Below are 20372 nucleotides of genomic sequence, written 5' to 3'. Positions count from 1 at the left end.
TTCCTGGGCCAAGTCACCCTACGTAGGAAGGTCATTTCGGCTGTTTGCATCCACAATCTCAGTCTTGCGGTCGCTATCCGCAGCTCATGACCATAGGCGAGGCTCAGCACATAGATGACCTGTTAAATGGAGAACTTTGCCTTCACCTTGGGATCCGGTACAACAGCCTACATCCTGCTGCACCGGCTGTCCATCTCACGCTCCATTTTACCCTCAACTGTAAGCCAGACCCTGAGACACTCCCCCTGAACCTGCATTGCTCCTCCTGGATCTCAGGTTCAACAATTGTGTTTATTTGAGCAGCCCTTTTTAGAAGCACCACCCTAAGCTGCCACGCCCCTTTCACTGCCCCTGATCACCAAGCAGCACAGAAAAGCCATGTCAGCCAAGACATCCCAACAATGCCCAGAGCCTTCATTACTCTGAGCGAGTCTCTTTCCTGGCACCCATGACCTTCTTACCACAACACAAGCACAACAGATCTGACGATTAGACCAGTCGGTGATCAGAAACTGATGAACAGCCTGATGCCGAACTGCTGTTTGGTGCACAATCACAAACAAGTATCAACACGTTTAGGTCCCGCCTTTGCTTCTCATCCAGCTCACAATGCACCCAACCGCAATGTTTATAACTGCGAGTGGCGGCCCACAGGGAGGAGACTCCATGACGTGCTTTTGGGCTGTTCCCGACCGAGCCCCCGCACCTAGACCATGGCGACCAGCTGCTTGCCGTTGAGCGCCCCTTCCAGGTCTGGCTCCCGAAGGGGGCCCCGGTTTACCGAGGTGCGGCAACTCTTTTCTGGTCAATTCATATAGGATCTTTGAGCCACTCTTGATCTGGCCCCTCCCCTGGGACCTTTGCTCATTGGCAAGGGCCTGAAACTATCTCTAAACTTTCACTCCTCAGCTTCCCAAAGAGGCTTCGACTCTGCAACAGCACTCTTGTCTCTCGGCTCAGGGCAGGAAGAGCCCTGGGAGTGGGTATAAACATGAAATTTATCCCTGATAGCTGCAGGCAAACGTCCACTTATGATCACTTTGTTCGGAAAGCATTAATTATGTTTTGTTTTTAATGTAGCTAATGTATCCAGAATTTCCAGTAGGGAAGTGGATGATTGATACTTAGCCTGTAACACTATAAAAGTCTGTCAGCTCTGGAGCCTTGTAATATTATTATTGACAAGTGCAATGATATACTCATGGCATCGTATACAACCCTGTGTTGCATAATGACAATAAATTATCCTTGAGTCCCTGAGCCCTTGAATCGTGTAATTGCACAGAATATAAAGTTAAAGCTTCTGAATGAATCAAGTGTTCATTCACTGTTTTGCTGAGATGAACCTTTTCAAACACTTATTATGCTATTTACTTTCATACAATGAACATATACCACCTGAGGTATGACTGATGATTGATAGAGAAAATGTCCCGCCTTCTTATGTGAATGTCATACCAGTGTCAATAAATTCTTTCGTATATTAACCCAGGAAGATGATTTCTCTTGCTCATGGAGCCGTGCTGCATGGCAGCGCCTACATGTACCAGGATGCTTTATTGTGTTTAATATATTTACCTATAACGCATCATGAGAGGACAACTGTTCACATCAAGATTGTTATTCATCCTAAACACGTGTTTATTTCTACAGCAGGCAATGTTTATTTAAGAGATTGCTCACTTGTAGAAATGGGTTAACAGTTTTGGAAAAATAAATAGAAAGCCTTAAAATCTAATTTATATGAAAATGCATGAATTGAATCAACAAGTCAACAATAGGCTCTGTCTGGTGTTTGCTTTTGATTCATTTATTTTACCAAATAAATCACACTCTCAGTCCCTAAGTGTTGGAAGCCACTGAAACTAACGATGCTTAATGTCTGCCACTTCCATCCTAACACCAGCAGGGTGTGCGTTTACACACATTTATGCAAATACTCACCGAGAAGAGATGTGATTAAACTCCACCGCAGACGTTCATACATTATTCTGAAACAATGTAAACCTGGAGTTACACAGCTCGAGGCTACTTTCAGCCTCTCTATGGGCTGAGACCACAGACTGTGGCACGTGCTGTATTCCTGGATCACCCGAGCTCTAAATCATTCACGACCCAGCTTGGATGGTGAGACTCCCCGCTGTGACGGCCAGATAGCTGGAGCTCGGCTGAGGAGAGGAAGGAGCATCTTGACATGTTCATCATACGCATTTTTAACAATGCGAAATAGGTTTAAGATTAGGACAATGAGACCTCCAGCAAATAATGAGAACCAATGACCTTTTTTAGGGACTTAAGCAAAAGTGAACTTTAAACTATTCCAACTTTGATGGGGTTCCAGGAGATCCCAACAAAGAGTGTCCCCGAGATTGAAAAGCTCGGGACAGTGAGGTGCTGAACCTGGGAGCCGGCCGGAGGGTGGGGAGGGGGGGGGGGGTCGGATCCGCATCCGAGCTGACAGACCGGGGGTCGGGTGGGAGCGGCAGACCAGCGTCTGCTGGGTTAAAGACCACAACTGCGCCAAGCTGAGCGGAAACACGGGGACCAGACTCGGATTTGACTTGAATCTTCCTTCAAAATAAAACACACTATATCCAAAATAAGGTAACATGTGCGTGTACGGACACAATGTGGATCAAAACCGCAACATTTGATCACATATGGAGACAATAACTTTAAAATACATTATAGCACCGCATGTGTGTTAAGGCAACAACTATTAAATTGAATTTTATCTGATTTCAGACAGTTCAGCCATTATGCGCGAATATATCATTTAGAGAGATTGTTTGGATTAATATTTAAAGATATGCTTTCATTGAATACAAATATATATTTCACTGTAGGCAACGGATCCTACCCCACATTAATACAAATATCCCCGTTTCCCCTTACACAATAAAGGAGCATGTAGGGAAAGTTATGACCCAAAGTGTCATCCAAAAAAATACAAAAATAAAAATACTTTTCCCCTCATTCATTATTTTCAGCTGCTCGTCATTAATTCCAAGCCCCAAACGGCCAAACAACAAATACAATGCAAGCCGGGTTTATCAATTTAAAGCTTTTACTTTGACGGCCGCGCGCGGATATGCGGCGTGTTGCCGCCGCGAGCTTGACCGCGTGCAGAGAGGCGGGGGATTGCGAACAGACCGACAGACTGGAGGTCCGCTGCGGAATAAGTCGGAGCAGCCGACGCTGAAATAGGTGGAGGGGAAAAGTTGCTCCCAACTACCTCTGCGGTCGACGCGGAACACGAGAGACACGCGACTGGAGTTTGCGTAAAGGTTAGTATGTTTAACGTGTGTGTGTGTGTGTGTGTGTGTGTGTGTGTGGCTGCCCCCCCGGTTCCTCGTCGCCTGGTCAGCGCGAGACTATTGGCTTCTGTCGGAGTTACTTTGTTGCTATGCACGCTGTTGCAGATTGGACGGTTCCTATCTGAGTGAACCTGCAGTGCTTTTGCGTCCGAGCGCGCAGCCTTCTGGGAACGTGCCCCAAAATATGTCTCGGAGGAGACCGTTGTGTTCGGCTCGAGGCGGTTTTGGTTCACGTGCCGGGTAGTTCTACATTCCACGTGATAGCGTCGGTCCGCACCTACAGAAATGGTTGAGTGAGCTTGTATTTGTCGATTTTTTATTTTTTTTTTGGTCAACCCTGTTCGGGGTCGGCGCCTCCTCCGGTGAGGCACGTCCCCTCGCCCTTCCCTCGCTCCTGGGGTTCCTCGGCGGTGTCGACTCGGAGTCCCTTTGTCATAAATGCACAGGGATTAAACTCCCTTTTGTGTTGTATTCCTGCGGTCCATGGGGCTGGAAGGGACCCTGCCCCCCGCCCATGTCCCCCACCCACCACCCCCCCGCCCCAGGCATGCTCTTGTATCTCAGCAGCCTCCCTCCCTCCTCCACGATTTATAGACACAAATCTGCTTGTTGTCAGGGCTTTTCAAAAAAAATGTTTTTACATTGCATCAATGTAAAAAAATAATGGCGTTTTTTCAATGCAACGCGCATGCAGCGCATAACCCCGCATAGATGGAGTGAACTGCAGCAGCACATGTTGGAGTGGATGCTGCTCGGCCACATCTGTTTTGAATGAAGCGCAGGGGACAAAGGCAGCCGGGGTCTCAGAGTGTTTTGCTGCTGCTGGTCTGCAGATGGAGATGCGGACAAAAGCGCAGGTCGTGATCTCTGCGTTGACGCATACCTTCCTCCTTTTTTTATTATTATATATATCTCTGCCAGCTACACGTCCTTATTGAGTGCTACGTGACAGTGCTTTGTCATGATGCCATGTAAATACAAGCGTGTTATTAACGGAGCGACACGTGATTGCAACACGCCCCTGTCTCTCAGCAGAGAGCCATGAGGCCAAGGGGCTCCAACATGGTTTCATGAAGGCATCTCCGCTTCTTTCATCACACGTTTGGTCACCGGTTGAGGTTTTCTATTGAATTACACGTCTCTCTTTGGGTAGAACACAATCACGTCTGGGGAAATGACATGCATGACAAATCAAATGGAGAGCAGTTTCACAAAGTTGATTGAAGAGGATCTGATGAGCAAATGAGGCAAGAACATGAACAGTAAAACTGGATGGTTATCATAAACTGACTGTTATTGTCACCTTGGCCCCCACTTTGAAAACTACTGATCGATTTCTAAATAGCAAAAAAAAACACAGGGACAGTGGGGCTTTGTTCCATATACACAGATGGACAATCAGCGTTCAGTCTCAGGGCTGTGCTGAGCTGTGCCAACCCCCACCCTTTTTTTCTCTACACATGAGCACCATCCTTTGAATCTCCACAGAGCAACAAGTTGGCCCGCGCTCTCCCCGGAGACTTCACTTCGCCCTGACACCATGCGGCGACAGGCCATTCTATTGCAGCAGAATTTACTCTCTCGACTCCTCTTGCCAGGACCCTGAGACGCCACAGCACTTCAGAGAGAGAGAGAGAGAGAGAGAGAGGGAGAGAGGGAGAGTGCAGTTGTAAATTTCTGCTGTATTGTGCTCGAGGAGCCCGTTTCAATTGGTGTTTGGCCGTTTGGTTTTGTCAAAAGGTGAGCGATGTCACGCGCGATCTCCAGAAAGAAAATCAAAGTCACGGCTGATTATTTAATGCCACATGCTTGCTTTGTCTGGCTGGTCGGTTTAGTAATCAGCTCTTTGTGGGGACTGCAAAGTGACTTGGTCCTACACTGGTGTATATTTGGGAGCCTTTATCTGTTTTGGATAAGTGTCTCCAAATGCTAATGACATGAAGAGGACAGTAGCTGCCGATAGAGTTATCTTTGGATTGACTTAACAGCGTGACATTCTCACCCTGCGGCACCGCCAGTTCACCCATCACAGGGTTTCATCCTTTATCTTGGACTGTAGCGCGCAGCTTAAACACACCGGAAACACGGCCTGTATTTCCTAGAGTGCAGCGGGCCAGCGGCCGCCTTCATTGCGGCAACGCCGATAGTGGGGCCCCTATCGTGTGGGTGACCAGGAGCTTCGACAGACTACATCCCCGGCACCTCTGGGGCTGGTGTGAACTGTAGATTGTGACCGTGTGGCGTTACACAAGGATGTGTGACTCGCCACACAAACTAAAATGGACCATAACGGTTCCTTGAGAGGCAGCCATTCACAAAGTGTGTGTGTGTGTGTGTGTGTGGACATCATGGCTGAAGCTAGTATTGGGGCAGGTTTGAACTTGCCTGGTGTTGAACACCAGACAGACACACAGACAGACACACACAGACAATGTAAAATGCCCTCGCGTGATGCAACACTGTGTGTTTCATGGTGTTGAAACTGATGAAACAAACTATTTGAGCCCATTATGAAAAAGCAGCCCGGCTCTCATGGGTCCAGGCGGCTCTCAGCACCGTAAATCTATTCTGGGCGCGTAGCTGTCAGTCTGAGCTCCAGAGCGTGTGTACATATTCCTCTACAGAAGGATCGACCCCTTATAGATTCAGCGCCGTGTTCCAACGCCTCACTAAAAGCACCTGCTTTTACCGCCAGGATGTCAGTCCACGGCGACGGGGGAGGCAGCTATTTCAGGGAGGAAGAGGGAGAATTTGATATGAGGGGAGCCGCGGCGTGCTCGGTGGCAGCTCTTCTTCTGCTCTGGGAGCGCCCCGGTATTTATTTAGGCTAACGGGCGATGGGAGACTCTCCGACAGACGGATCTATGACAGGCCTCGTCCCAGTACAAACCCTCCAAGAACAGCACAAAATCACCTGAAAGCTTTTTAAAGGTTTCTAAATTGCAGCTGCATTAATGAGTAATGATGCCTAAAACTGCAGAAAAGACACAAACTTTTTTGTTAATTTTTGGGTGCATTCTCTGAGGGAGTGCAAGCTCCTGGGAGTCCTTGCAGCCAGTGGTTCGCGTGCAGGATCTCGGGGATTCGGTTGTAATCAGCTTCAGCTCCACGAAGGGCGATCGGGTTTCGAGCTGAATGGCCTCGGTGGCGGTGTCGGTTTCCAGAGCACTCAGGGTTGACTGTCTGTTTTGGTTTTAGGTGATCACAGGGAGGAGGGTTAGTCATGTGGTGATCTTTATTTGACTCACCAATGGGGTAGGTCTGGTGGTGGATTGTGTCATAATGCGAGTGTGTTACAGCAGCAGTACTTTGCGGTTGTGGTAATCAGGTGAGCAATACCTCGGGGTTTGATGTTGATGTGGTTTTTGAAGCCATATGGTCATGTGTCTGTGCTTGCTGAATGTCTTGCACCTTTTTTCAAAAAGAAGGAAAAATAGCATGTGACATTTAACGGTCTGTCTTATCTCCCGCAGCCCAGCAGTTTCCCCCCCAGTCAGACATGAGGAGCCCTCCTGGCCTGCGTCGCTGAGCAGCTGAGGTCAGAGTTCAAGTGCGCGTTCCGGCAGCCATGGCCGACAGGGAGGGGCCTCCCATCGCCCCGGGCCAGATCTACATCGAGGTGGAGTACGACTACGAGTACAAGTCTAAAGACAAGATGGTGGCCATCCGCCAGGGAGAGTGCTACATGCTGGTGAAGAAGACCAATGAGGACTGGTGGCAGGTGAGGAAGGAGGAGGGCCTGAAGGCCTTTTACGTGCCGGCGCAGTACGTCCGGGAGGTGCGGCGTGCGCTCATGCCCCCCCAGAAGCCCACCGTGAGAGCCAAACCCACCGTTTTGGATATCTGCCGGGCGTCTAATGAAAACCTCAACAGACCGCAGCCGGAAATGTCCAGCTTTGGGCGCCCGTCGCCTTCCTCCACCCCGTCGCCATCTTCTGATCGCGTGACGCCGCCGGGCTTGTCCAAGGACGCCAACCAGAACGTGGGGAGTCCCCACCACTGCAAGATGGTGGCCGAACTGGTGCTTCTGCACAACAACAACAACCATCATCACGCCAACAATTCCACGTTGCCAAGGACTCGGGCGGACTCGCCCCCGCTCAAGGCGGGGAACAACCACGACAAAAGTCCGGACAGCGGTAAGGCCTCCCCGCCGGGCGACCTGCCGGGAGACCGGCTGAACAAGCTCCACAACGACTCGGAGTCCGGGGACGAGCTGAGCAGCAGCTCAACAGAACACATGCAGGTACGCTGCGACTTCAATCTTTCAGAAATGGTGTCCGACAAGGATCTGCTTCATTTGGCGCATTTAGGAGCTTCGCTTTATTGCTTTCCGTGCATTCTTTGGTAGTTTAAGAGAATAATCAATCAGTCACTGTGGCAAAGAGTGTAGAGGCATTTAACACAATGCATAGATCCTCCGAGACAGCAAACTTGGAGTACAGGCTCTCTTCAGCATCGTTGGGTTTTTCTTTATTTGTGCCCAGCGCTCCTTTCCTTTCTTCCATTCGCCTTGATTAATTCCACACTGTGGCTCATTTTATTTCCCTCCTGGGTCGGCTGCAGATAAGCGCCCCTGTCCACATCAGATTCTGTCATATTGGGCGCCCAGTGATTGCATGCTCTTCCCTCTTCGTCTCGTACAGAGCTGCATTCTTTCATCAGCCCCTCCAGCGCTCTGCCTCCAAACAATATTCCTGCCTCATTTGCCAGATTTGCCGAAAGTGGCAACATTGCTTCTGTTGCCCTTGAAGCATATTTTGTCTGGCTTGTACACATGTGCATATTTTTCGGGGGGTGGGCCGTTGCAGTTGGGTCATTAAAGGCTAAACGGTGTGTCCACAGCTTCACTGTTAAATGCAGAGTTTTTATAGTTTAGTCTTCAGGTACATTTAGTACAAGGAAATGCCACAAAGTCTACTGCTTGGATGTGTAGTTGTGTAGCGCTGCAGGAATGCACGTAAACGTATTATCACACCAAAAAACTAATGCTTTGCGGCAGATATTCTCTTCAAGGTGTCAGGTATCTGTAGGAAGTGACTAAGCACTGTGCAGGGATCTGAACTTCCTGATGCCCCCACAGCCCCCGATGAAAACGCCCAATAAATCCTCTCCCTCCCCGTGTCGCTGCAGTCCCCAGGTCGATGACTTGGACCTTCTCCGGCCCTCCGTGATATGTGTCTCGTCCCTCTGAGCCAGTAGAATGGATGGGTGGAGGGCTTCAGGTTTATCCTCCCTCGTCTGCAGCGGCGGTAGATCAGAGTAGAGAAAGGAGGAGATTTCCCTTCAAGAGCCACTGCTCTTCTGGGGGCCATTTTTTTGGGGTGCCTGTATCTAGGCAGGGTCAGCTTGTTTGGAAGGCTGCTTGTTTTCTTTGTTCCACAGGCTGCTGCAGCCTTCCTCCTCCACCAGCATGGAGTGAACAAAGAGAGACAGGCTTGAATGGAAAGTAGGTCATATCTGCGGAGGATCAGTCTGTAGCCCCCGGTCGCCCCGCCGTGGGGACCACTGCGCTTAGTGTGAATGCCATGTGTGATGTGCCACGTGAGGGGAAAGAAAAGTGAGAATGGAAGCACACCAACACAGTTTACAACTTCAGAGCCGTACACGCGGGTCGGCTAAATGGTTTATGGGCCGGAATTGACAGGCCTCCAAAAGCCCCCTCTTCCCCTCCCATCAAGGCGAGAAAAAGGGTTGTTTTCCGTGTTTCCGCCTGCCTTCGCCGACCTTTTTTTGAATTAATTTCACGCTTGTCAAATCACACGGGCCAACATAAACACACATTTCACTCTCGGCCATTCACATTTGCATGGGCAGCTCTTTGGAGTGTCTTTTTGTTCTGCTCCGGTCGTGCTGGAGAGGCGGATAAGAAACCGACGGCAGACAGGATTCGGCCTCAAACTCCCTGTGAAGCTCAGCGCCGCCTTTGGTCGCCGGGGCAGGTGGAACCCACTCCCTCGGTCTTTGTGATGTTATTTTAATTCGTCCTGTTTGGCCTGTTGCCAGCCAAGTGACTGAACACGTAAAAAGAAAGAAAAGAAAACCAACAATTATTTTATTTCCCCTACTTCCGCTGGTTCCTGTCATTGTGGGGGTGCAGAGATTAGGGCCGGCCAAAATCTTCTATCCGCATTTCATATCTTGAGAATGAAGTTCATCACAATATAGCAGGTTTACTGTTAGGTCAATACATATTTAGTTTATATGAAATAACACCATGATGAAGCCTACTTTTCTTTAAACATGTATGAATGTAATATACTTGACAATAATAGGGTATTTTCTCATTTGATTTAGAACTTTAGTGCAACACGAGTTTCAGTTTCACGTGAAATATACAGAGAAAAAAATGTATGAATATTTTAAGCCACACTGACTGTTTACATGCATGCACACAAATACAGAATAATGACGTTTGAGTTGAATCATATTCTTTGAAAAGGTTGAGTTGTATGTGCTCGTAAAATTGTATGTTATCAATTTTTTTTAAACATAATTGTCTTTAAAAAATGGATGAATAACCTAAATTAAGGTATTAGGTAAGTGGGAACAATATTCAGTGTGCTCAGACTACGGCTGAGCACACAACTGGGAGAAGCTCCTTGGGAGAATTAACTGTACCTGATCTGTCAAATCTCCTCTAACAAGACGAAACAAAGATTCATATCACACTCTTCCCTGTTCTCCATCCACCAGGACATCTTCCTCAGCCTCCCCTCCACACACACACACACACACACACACACACACACACACATTGAGCTGCCTGGATGAACGGGCGTATGGCTCAATGGATGGATCTGTTGGGAGGGATTTGTCGCTGACATGCCTCCGCTCGAGTGCCAGCTGCCCCCCTCTTAATTGATTAGATCTGATCTCAGGGTGTCGATTAACGCCTCTGCGTCCTTCCCCGTGTAATTCGCTTATCTCAGGGGCTCCGGCGGCAGCGGCGCGCGACGGCCCGCCTCCCCGGCACCTCGACAGGCTGCTTGGGGTTTGTGGTCACACAGCCGTCCCCCTGAATCCTACTTAGTTTCCTCCCCCTCCTCCTCCTCCTCTCCTCTAAGAGCACTATTGGGGATTGGCAAAATAAACCTCTTTTCCATACTTCTTAAGAACCTGGCAGTGGGATAGTGTGTTTATTTTCTTGAAAGAACGTGGCAACCCATAAGATTTAAAAGTGCTGTTCTCACCCAGGCATAGTGGCTTACCCTGCGGCTGTTTGGGGTTTTTAAGACGCTGCCTCGTTGCCTATTTTCAAATTCAACAGCAAAACATGACCGCACAGATCCTCAGTCGCCACAAAGAAAGTTATATTTGAGTCGGGATATCCGCGTCTTCAAAGTGGGGAGGGGAGAAACTTGAAACGGCCTCCTTTTTTTTTCCCAAAGCGCAGTGACTTAATGAGCGGATGAAGGCTGCTCTGTGGGATTGTGCAAGAGGCCAGATTGTTGTTGTGTCTCTCTCTTTCTTTGAGCTGTGTGTGTCACCGAGAGGGGAAGATGTGGCCGAGGCCCCCGGACGTGTTTGTGTCTGTGGTTTTGTGTCCGTGGAGCCAGCGGGGGCTGCCCTGTGCTCACTCTGATCAGAAAGACCTTCATACCGGATTCACACCATCACGTTCCAAACAAGGTATCAGCCACTGAGGAGGACCTTTTTTTTTTTTTACAGCTCATGACACATTTATCTTGTTAAGTAACTTCTTGTAGCACTAACGCGTGTCGCTTTGTGTTAATAATAATAAACCAGTAATTCCCCCTGGAGATTACAAGCTGGATCAGTCGCTCTCTTAAAATCTTAAAAATAAGCTGCATTCCGTTGTTTTTTTTATGCAGAAAATATCCTAGAAAGGCTTTAAGGATGCCCGCATTCGTACTGACATATCCGGCCCGTAAATGCATCCGCACGGACTCTCAAAGGGTTTGGAGAAGATAAGGAAACAGCTGAGTGGAGGCCAGAGTCTGTCTGTCTGCCTTCAACCTGCTGTGTGGTCGTCCTGCTAGCTGTCGAGGAGGGAGGGAGGGGTTTGTGGTCACAGCGAGACGGGGACAAAATGTGTCAGGACCCCTTGCCCTGACAGATCCGCTGTAGTCCCTGTCGGACGGCAGAGACCTGGGGGACGGGAGGCCAGACGGATACGGTGTCATTTTGGGGTTAACGTGGAGATGGCGTTGTGAGTCAGGAAGAAAAACAATCCACCATGCAGCCGCCACGAGCGACATAACTGACTTAAAAGGGTGGACTTTACACGACCGGAGGAAGCATTCAAAGCGGATCTCATGAACATCTGTTGAGGTGTTCACAAACGCAGATGGATCGCTCATTGTTTCTTTCACGCATGTGCTCTTTGGCTTCTGATGTGCGTTTGCTGACTTGTGCAACAGAGCAGAGGCTGAGACTGTGCACCAAGAGGAGGAGAGAGCGAGGAGGGGTGGGGGGGTCTCAGCAGAGCGTTGAAATAGACTGCTGCGTGGGCGTGGCTGGGACTTCTAAGGGCACTTTGAATATGTATTCACTTCCAGAGAGGTTTGATGGATTTTAACTGCTGCTATTTTGGTGCAGTGAATCAGATCATTATTGTCCAGTGACGCAAGTTTTCTCCCACGTGACACAGAATGTGTGTATTGTTCATGTAAAGGACAGCACGGAGGCTGTGGCGAGAGCCTTTCTCTCGCACTTGAACGTCCCGAGAAAGCTCTTAAGTTTACAGCGCAGTAACGACCTCCTGTTCCTGAACATCCCGACGCCGCAATAACCCGCTAATTACATGTCGTGCTAAATGGATTCTCGGCCCGCGGAGGCCAACAACCTTCAGCTGCAGAGCAATTCTCAAATAAGCCGAGATCCGTTTGAAGTTAGAAGGTCTGCGCTCCTATTGCATAATGGCCCAGTAAATACTGCCGAGGGTGAGCAGTGTTGCGAAGTGCAACCGTGTGCGGTGCCCTGTAATTCTGGAGCTGCGCCGAAAGTCTTACTCCCGGACCGGCAGAAGAGGAGGCCCCCGCTTGTTTTCCAGTGCATGCTTGACATTCCTGCCTTGGTGCCTGCACACAGCGAGGCAACAGGCGAGGAAGCTAAGTCAATGAGCGTCGGCTTTCCCTTCAAAAGCAAAGCACCCCTTTCAGTAATTTGATATCAAACTCGAACAAGTTGTGCATCCATGTGAGAGTCTGCTACCTCTCTTCTCGTAACTCTGTCTGGGCCTTTTAGTTTCTCTTCAACTTTTCCCTTCTCGCTCTCGCCGCCTTTATTTCTTTTGCTTCCTCTTCTTTTGTCGGCCTCTTATTGCCCTCTCCCCCGTCTCTCTGAATCATCTTGTCAGATGTGGTCCAACCAGCTCCTCATTCAACCTGAGACCACCATTTCTTTTCTACTTGTCTTCCCCACATCCATCCTGATCCTCTGTGACACAGCAAGAGGATTACACCCCCTCCCCTATCCGAAGGGCTGAGCCTTCGAGACAAACCGCAAGAGTTGATGTTGACAAATCAGGCTCGGGGGGTTATGCCTGTTGTGTAAGGTGCAGGGCATTCAATTCTTCCTATGAAGTGTTGGCTAAAGGTGAGCCACATGAAATGGTTCACCCTCAGGCATTCTCTCATTGTTTACATCCAGGATCACGGCATAAGTTTCCGAGGCGAGTAATTGTGGATTGAAGCAGCCAGTGATGCCAACAAAATGTAATGAAATATTCAGTGTTTATCTCCAAATTCTATTCTGGGCACGTGGCTGAAAGTGGACAGTGAAACGGATCATCATGATACTCCGACGAGCTACTAAATGCTACTTAATGCTGCATTAGGCAGGGCACAAGTCTCCACAGGAAGATATGTGTGTTTAAGAACACTGACACAACAGCATTTCTACCGAACATTTAGATTAGGGACTAAAACCTGTTTGTCTCAATGGAATCACAAGTAGATCAGCTTGTTGAGAGTAAATGCACCACACAGAGTTTTCTTGTGTTTACATCCACTGTTACTTACCAAACGGCCTTGTGTGTCATAAATGTGTTGAATGCATCTCCTTCCTATCCTATCGATCATATGTGTGCTGCCACCTGTTGATCAATGGAATAGATAGCAATATGTACCACAACAACAACAATGACATAGTGCGACTAGACGACTAACAATTCCACGAGAAATCTTTAAGTAAATGCACAAAATCATATTTGACCACATGCATCCTGACAGTGCTGACCTTTTCTGGGGGATAAAGAGAACCAGAGTCCCAAATACAGAAAGATATCATGGATGCAGGGGTTAGCATGCGCAAAATATGAAGCTATATGAAGGAAGTGAATGTAAAGGAAAATCGAAACTGATACCAGGCTAAGAAAGGCCTCTGATACAGCCTGAACTAACTGAACCTGCCTGAACTAACTTAAACGCTCCCGTCTATTTTGTCCCCTGATGACGCTACGTTCCTCACAACAAATCAGTGTTAGAATTTGCAGAAGAAGAGCTAGTTAGCATTAGCCGTTAGCTGCCGGTGGGCAGCACATTCTGTTTGGCCAAATAATGAAGCTAACGGTTAATGCTAACGGCTAATGCTAACGGCGTGTTCAGGAAAAATGTGTATTGGAAGAAGGTAAATGCTAAACAGTATCATGGAGAGTTCAAAAGTAATTTGGCAAAGTTCAGTTTGATGGAGAGAAACCTGAATAACTCCAGTTGTTTTGAAGGTGTTTTTACCTCAAAATGAATTACACGATCAGACTCGCAGGTCTTCTCTTAAACACACGACTGTGGAGAACACACAGACAAGCATTTAAGATGGAAAGGCCTGTCACAGGATTTCTTTGAGAGCCCAAACTGCAGCAGCATTCGTGCAACTGAAGAACAGGGTTTGACAGAGGAGAGACTTTCCTCCATCTCTCGCTCTCTTTCCACCCCGGTTGTAGTTTTCTGCACTCCGGTGTCCATAAAGCCGCTCTGCCTGTCAGCCGTGAAGCAGCGTGACGGCGGGGGGGGACACACATCACCTATTTAATTTGCACTCTCTCTCTCTCTCTCTCTCTCTCTCTCTCTCTCTCTCTCTCTCTCTCTCTCTCTCTCTCTCTCTCTCTCTCTCTCTCTCTCTCTCTCTCTCTCTCTCTCTCTCTCTCTCTCTCTCTCTCTCTCTCTCTCGTCCTCGCTTCACTCCATTGCTCGCTGTGGTTTACTCAGTCCCTGCCCCGTCGTCCTCTGTCCCCCAATCTCTCTCTCTCGCTCTGTCTCTCTCTCTGTCTCTCTCTCTCTCTCTATCTCTGGGCCCGCCTCACTGCTGTAGCTCGCTGCACTGGGACATCATGTACCCAGAGAAGGTAAGAACCTCTCCCAGGCCTGTTTTTTTTATTTTATTTCTGACAGCGCCAGTGATTTATTTCCCCCTTGCTTCCCCCGCTCTACATCCAGCATCCTCCCTGCATCGCCCCCACCGCTCTCCCTCCACCTGCCCTCACTGTTTGGGACATTTTCTCTTCCAGTGGGTTTTCTCTAACCACCACCCTCTCCCTCTTTCCACTTAAAAACATGCAGAGCGACAGCACCAACTACGGTGTGTGTGTGTGTGTGCGTGCCTGTGCAATATTATGTCGGAGCGCATTGGGGTTCTTGTGTGGGATTTATTTAGCAAGTGACTTGACCGACCTCCCACCCTCCCCACCAGTGTCCCCCCTGCTGTGTTTGCCACAGAAGTCTGTTTGCATACAGGTGATGGTGCTCCGTGCATCGGGCCCTCAGTGCACAGTTGCATAACAGATGCTCGCCGTGTCCAGAGACATTTTAAACGGCTGCCTTCTGCTTTGGACCATGCAGACAGGTCAAGCTGTGCTGCCACCCAACCCTCCGAGGACGGCGATCACGGTCACGGTTTTTCTTTCGTATCTCCTACAAAGCTGTCTCTGTAAGATGTATGTGGCTCTCAGCACGGTGCCAGCGAAGTCATTTAGTTATCGCCTGCTGCATGTTTTTTTTTTTTTTTTTCTGTGCGTGTTGTCCCGCGCTTGTGATTTCTCCCATTACTTCTGAATGCGCCGCAGGGATCGGAGTTGGCAGAGCACTAAAGTGGAGACCCGTGCCTCCTCGCTGTGCTGGGCTTTGTGGTTGTATCTCTCCTTGTTTTTGCCCACACTGCTGCTACTCTCGCATGGAGATCGACTGGAATTTAAAAAGTTGCTGCAAAGCATGCCGTAAAAGACGAAAATCCCCCTCGCCTGTGCAAAACCTTTGCATTTTTTTCTATCCAAAACACAGAACTAAACGCAATTAATGTGGTTGATGCGGATCCTGTGCAGCTTATTCTCTTACGGAAGAACTCAAACTGTGTTCAGCAAGGGGGTGGGCCATCTTCCTCATGTTTCGGCTCCTCTTTGACGTGTTGCGCTCAACAGCTTGCGTCTCTCGGGGGTTTTATTATAATTATGCGGCAGATCACTGCGGATCAAATAGACACTATTTGTGAGTTGTCCAGCACTTCTGTGCTCTCACTGTTATCCTCTGGAAATGGGGAGCTGCAGGAAGCGCCTTCGCCTTTTTGAGCATCCAGGCTCACGCATCATCTCCATCTTCATATGCCCGCTGGTATCTGACAGGGACGAAAAGACTAGCTGGGAATCCATCGCCGCAGAAATGGTTCAGTTAGCCACCGTCCTAACGGTGGTCTTTTATTGTGAAATTTGTGTGTGTGTGTGTGTGTGTGTGTGTGTGTGTGTGTGTGTGTGTGTGTGTGTGTGTGTGTGTGTTTTTAAACTCTGCATTCTATCGATGACCTTGTGCTGCTCAGTTTATTGATCTTCCATCAGTGGAGTTTGCTCTACTGCTTATCATCTGTTTGGGCTTTTGTAGGTATTTTATAGGTATAGGTTTTTTGTGCGAGTACTTTACGACCGGCTGCTCCTGCACTTCTGTGGTTTTTATAAACAAAAAATGTACAGCTGAATTGATTTTCCAGAAACTGTTGTTGTCCTCCGAACCTTCCACCAGCAACTGTTGCTGAACGGCGACACGACGGTGGAAAACAAAAGGGGATGCAGAGAGAGAGCACTCTATACCACCGTGGATCAGTCTGGATCCTTCTGCCAGCCTTACAGCCTCGTACCCAAACAGTCATTACAAACGGCAAATCCCATTTTAACGCCGCAGCAACACACGTCCTATAATTGCACTCGGGTGGGCTTTCGGCCCTGCGGGGAGTCTGCCAATCCCAAGCGCTGCCTTTTGGGGATACAGTCCGCGTCTCTGTGCATTTCCTCAAAGCGGGACAGAAATAGCTTGCAGATAAAAACCGAGAGACACTAGCAGGCTGATCAGTGTCCTCTCTGGTCCACAGGGGAGGCGTCCAAGGCCAGCAGGCTTTCAGTGGCCTCCTATTTGATGGCGTGCATTAATGAAATGGAGACGCCAGCGGTAACGGATGTCTCGGTGTTCCCGCCATGCTCCGTTGGCTTGTTTGATCGCCTCTTTGTGCGCTTGAATGACAGCTTGATTATTTTGTCACGGAGGGATTGCAATGAATGTAAAGAACACCTAGCAGCTTATGCAGAGGAGAAAAGAGGAACTCCTAAAATGTTACAGCATTAAAAGATAAGAAGAAAAGGAAAGAAAAGTGCTGTGAATCAAAGTAGGGACCCGTTCTTGTGAGCTCTTTGTTTCATATTTGTAACTCCACCATCGCTCTCCAAAGCACGATATCTTGTTTTCCTCATCCGTGATGGACCTTGGTCGGGTCAGCATTATCTTGCCTGAATAGGAGCAAAACAAACCTCTCTGTTGACATAAGGCAGTAGTTCCATTTTCCACTTTTCTTTTGCAGCAATTCTTCAAACCAGGAATTCAGAAATCGGACCAAAATGTGTGCGGTGAGGCTCACGTTTCGATGCAAATTAAATTGTCAATATTACAATTGTGTTAATAAGAAAATCCTTGAAATTGTGTCTTTTTTTCAAACGGTCTGTTCTCAGATTAGCACACCTAATCCCTGATATGCCAATTTTGACATAACCTCCTTACAGAAAGACAAACATGCTAATTAAATCTACTCAATCAAGTACTAATGAAACACAATCATAGCACGATTATGATATAACTGGCTAAGCATGTTACTCTTCTCCAGCCGTCTCTCTTTGTTTAATCTCTGCTGGGGACCAGGCAGGGACTGTTTGAAGGTTACATAGACCAAATCCATTCTAATGCTATGCTAATGTTTAAACAGTGAAGGGACACCAGAAAGTTGAGCTCTTTTGACCCCCAGCGCCACGAACCATCTGCTCAGACGAGCACAAGGCATTAATGCTTGTTTTCACATCTTTGCGCTACGTACATATTATTATCTGACTATAGTGACTTCCCTTAAGCTCCATTCACTATGTGACTCTGTGGCGTACACACATTTTGTTTTCTTGATTTCTTTTAAAACATTAAATTGATTAAAATGTTCACGCAAAAAAGAGTCATGACAAAGGTCAGTTGTATGAGTACCGTGTGCCACGTTTGGCGGCTTCAGAGAATAAGCCTCTGAACATACTTGTGTATGGCAAACTAATGTGTACGGCTGGTTGTTTTCCAGTGTTTTGTAGGGATTAGAGGGACGGACCAGGCCAGAGCGCCATAATCATCTAAAAAGTGTTACTGGGTGAGCTTCACGCACCGGCAACTGTGGGACAGAGGGGCTTACAGGTCAGCCCGGACAGACTGCCCCCCTCCTCTCTCTGCCCACACAAACACATACTATAATGCAATCTTCTTACATATATGGATTAAGAGGTTGTGTACAGTGCATTCCTGGGTTAAACCCCCCGTGCCCCCTCAAACCCCGTGTTTATCCCGCACCAACATGTTCCAGCGTTTTCTCATCATGTCGAACAATGCGCTCGTTTGCGCCGTGCTGCCGGTCCTCACCCCGGTAGCAAAACCCCTCCAGTCCAGAAACCAAGTGTGCCACACGCCTGATTCCCAAAGACTGTTTCCAAGAGGCTATTCTCTGCTTGGTTGAAGATCTCCGTCGTTGGCCGAATCCTCTAATTCATTCTCCTCGCTTGTGTCTCTCGCTCGTAGCCCTCCGTGTCAACTGGAAGGCGAGTAATCTGTCTTTCTGAGAGTTTGGGGCTGCTCTGTGGCCCGGGGCCAGGACCCCCTCCCGGTGGCCAGTAGAGAGGGTTGTTGTTGATCTGCCAGCCAATCCTCCAGCCTCTTGAGCCCCCAATTGATCTGAAATGAGTGGGCGTTTGCAGCCATGGGGACGCATTCAAATCAGGCGGCAGCCACTCCAGTGGCCATTGGGTTGCGGTGCGTGATGTCAAAGAGAAAACATCTAGCCCACACAAAGATCTTTTAATTAGTGAATAATTAAGGTCCATTGTTATTCCGTATCAAAGTAGTAAGAGGACAATCTCAGTCAGAATAGATTTGCATTTGAGCTCAATATACACTCTCAGGTGGGTTGTGAGAGTAGGGCGTGGCAGCTTTAGATGTTGGCATCTAAACTCAAAGGACCATATATAAAGGCTATAAATATGAATTTAAATAAGGGCTTTATAGTTTGTATATTATACAATACCTCCTGTGTTCAGACCCTAATACAATTTATGTACATTTTTGAACCAGTTATGTCTGACACAATTGGTCTTGTTGAATTAAATTGTCCATTCAAGCCTGGGAAGTGGCCAGCTGTCAGTCACCTAACATTGTGTGAAGGAATACTCATTTACTCATGACGCGGTACCTTTTAAATTCTTGAAGAAAAAGATGGGAACAGAGTAATTCTGTGATGAATGAATGCAAATATGCTCCAGGTTTAACAGAAAAACTATATCAAAACATGCAGAACTCATGCAGTATAATTAATATAGCATAAGTACAACTTTTGGAGATAATGCACGAATGGCTAAACAAGACCTGGATTACGCTGCATAAACGCACGTTTTTATACATACATTTAAATTATCAAATATTTACACCGTTTTGGACTCTCAGTTCACCATGGAGGCATGCAAGAAATTATTTTTTCTTCAAAAATCTTAAGAGGGAAGTATTCCTTTGAAGCAGAAAATGAATATAACTTGAACTTTTTAGTTCACTGAATGCCTGAAATAGTTCCTGTTTCAAGCTATTGCCAAACTCGCATGTTAAAATCCTGAGCTCATGAAGTAGCTGTCTGGACCATCCTCAAAAAATGTTTGTGCCTATTTGGGCCCCGATCCAATCTCTCTTTGTTACTGTGAAGCAAACCCACTGACCCTGTTTGCTTCAACCAAGCGGCACCATCGCTCCAGATCCCCGTCGGCACCGGCCAGCAGGAGAGGACCGCCTCGTGGCTCAAGGTTACCGAGTCCACCAGTCCCTGCCCGGCCCGGCCCGGCGCTCACTCTGTCAATGGGCCGCGGACAAGTTGGCGAACAGAGTTGCCTTTACGTGCCACGGCCGGCTCCACAAAACAATAGCACCATTCTCGCTAATGTGGCAAGACATGCCCGGTGGTAATTGAATTGCTTTCTACAGAAGCGGCCCTGTGACGATCAATTACCCAACCGAGACCCTTTTTATGGGTCACGCAGAGGACGAACGGGAACGCGGCCGTTCGCTTGGATACGTTGGAGCCTGGGAAAGTGGGGTTGTATGGGACGGCTGGTTCTGCGAAGGTACTCTGGAGCAGCATGATTATTTACCAGCATCGTATGTGTTTTTCCAGCAGACATAGTTGTTTTTTCTTCGCCCAAATTTAGACATTGTGATTCCATCATTCTGAGCAAAAGTGCCCCTTGCAGCGGGTGTCACACGGCAGCAGGGCGGCCGTCAGTTAGCGGAGAATACGTTGCTGTGTAGTTCAAGAGGCAGCAGGCAGTCCAGAGTTCAGGACGTGGGCATGTTTTCAGTGCGACTCGCAGAACCAGTGGCCAGCTGATGATGCAGTTCATTTCTTTAGAGCATGTGACTGGGCAGCACAGAGATGACGAGGCAGCCTTCTCCCTGACAGAGACGCCACACAACAGTGGCTTTACAGTGGCTACTGGAACTTTTCTCTGGATGGATGCAGACAGAGAGGGACGGGGGGGGGGCACGGAGAGGGGAGCGC

General features: G+C 48.2%; 1 protein-coding gene across 12 annotated transcripts in view; it reads left to right on the top strand.

The window, feature by feature from the left end:
- Positions 1-3050: 3050 nt before the first annotated feature.
- Positions 3051-20372, top strand: part of arhgap12b (Rho GTPase activating protein 12b) — a 50700-nt gene continuing 33378 nt past the window's right edge. For 4 of the 12 annotated variants that reach the window (XM_068581650.1, XM_068581649.1, XM_068581648.1 and 1 more), the window contains exons 1-2: positions 3051-3287; positions 6791-7563. In XM_068581650.1, the coding sequence (XP_068437751.1) occupies positions 6886-7563 (678 nt within the window). In that variant the 5' untranslated portion in view covers positions 3051-3287; positions 6791-6885. Of the gene's footprint in view, positions 3288-6542; positions 6646-6790; positions 7564-20372 lie in introns of those variants that run through there. The other 8 variants (XM_068581656.1, XM_068581651.1, XM_068581653.1 and 5 more) reach the window with 3 other exon arrangements.

This window comes from Clinocottus analis, unplaced genomic scaffold (genome assembly GCF_023055335.1).
Source record: "Clinocottus analis isolate CAN_PGR_092001 unplaced genomic scaffold, fCliAna1.0.p SCAF_18, whole genome shotgun sequence".
NCBI classification, from domain to species: Eukaryota; Metazoa; Chordata; class Actinopteri; order Perciformes; family Cottidae; genus Clinocottus; species Clinocottus analis.
The sequence above is the reverse complement of the archived record's forward strand: the minus strand, read 5'-3'. Positions and strand labels throughout refer to the sequence as shown.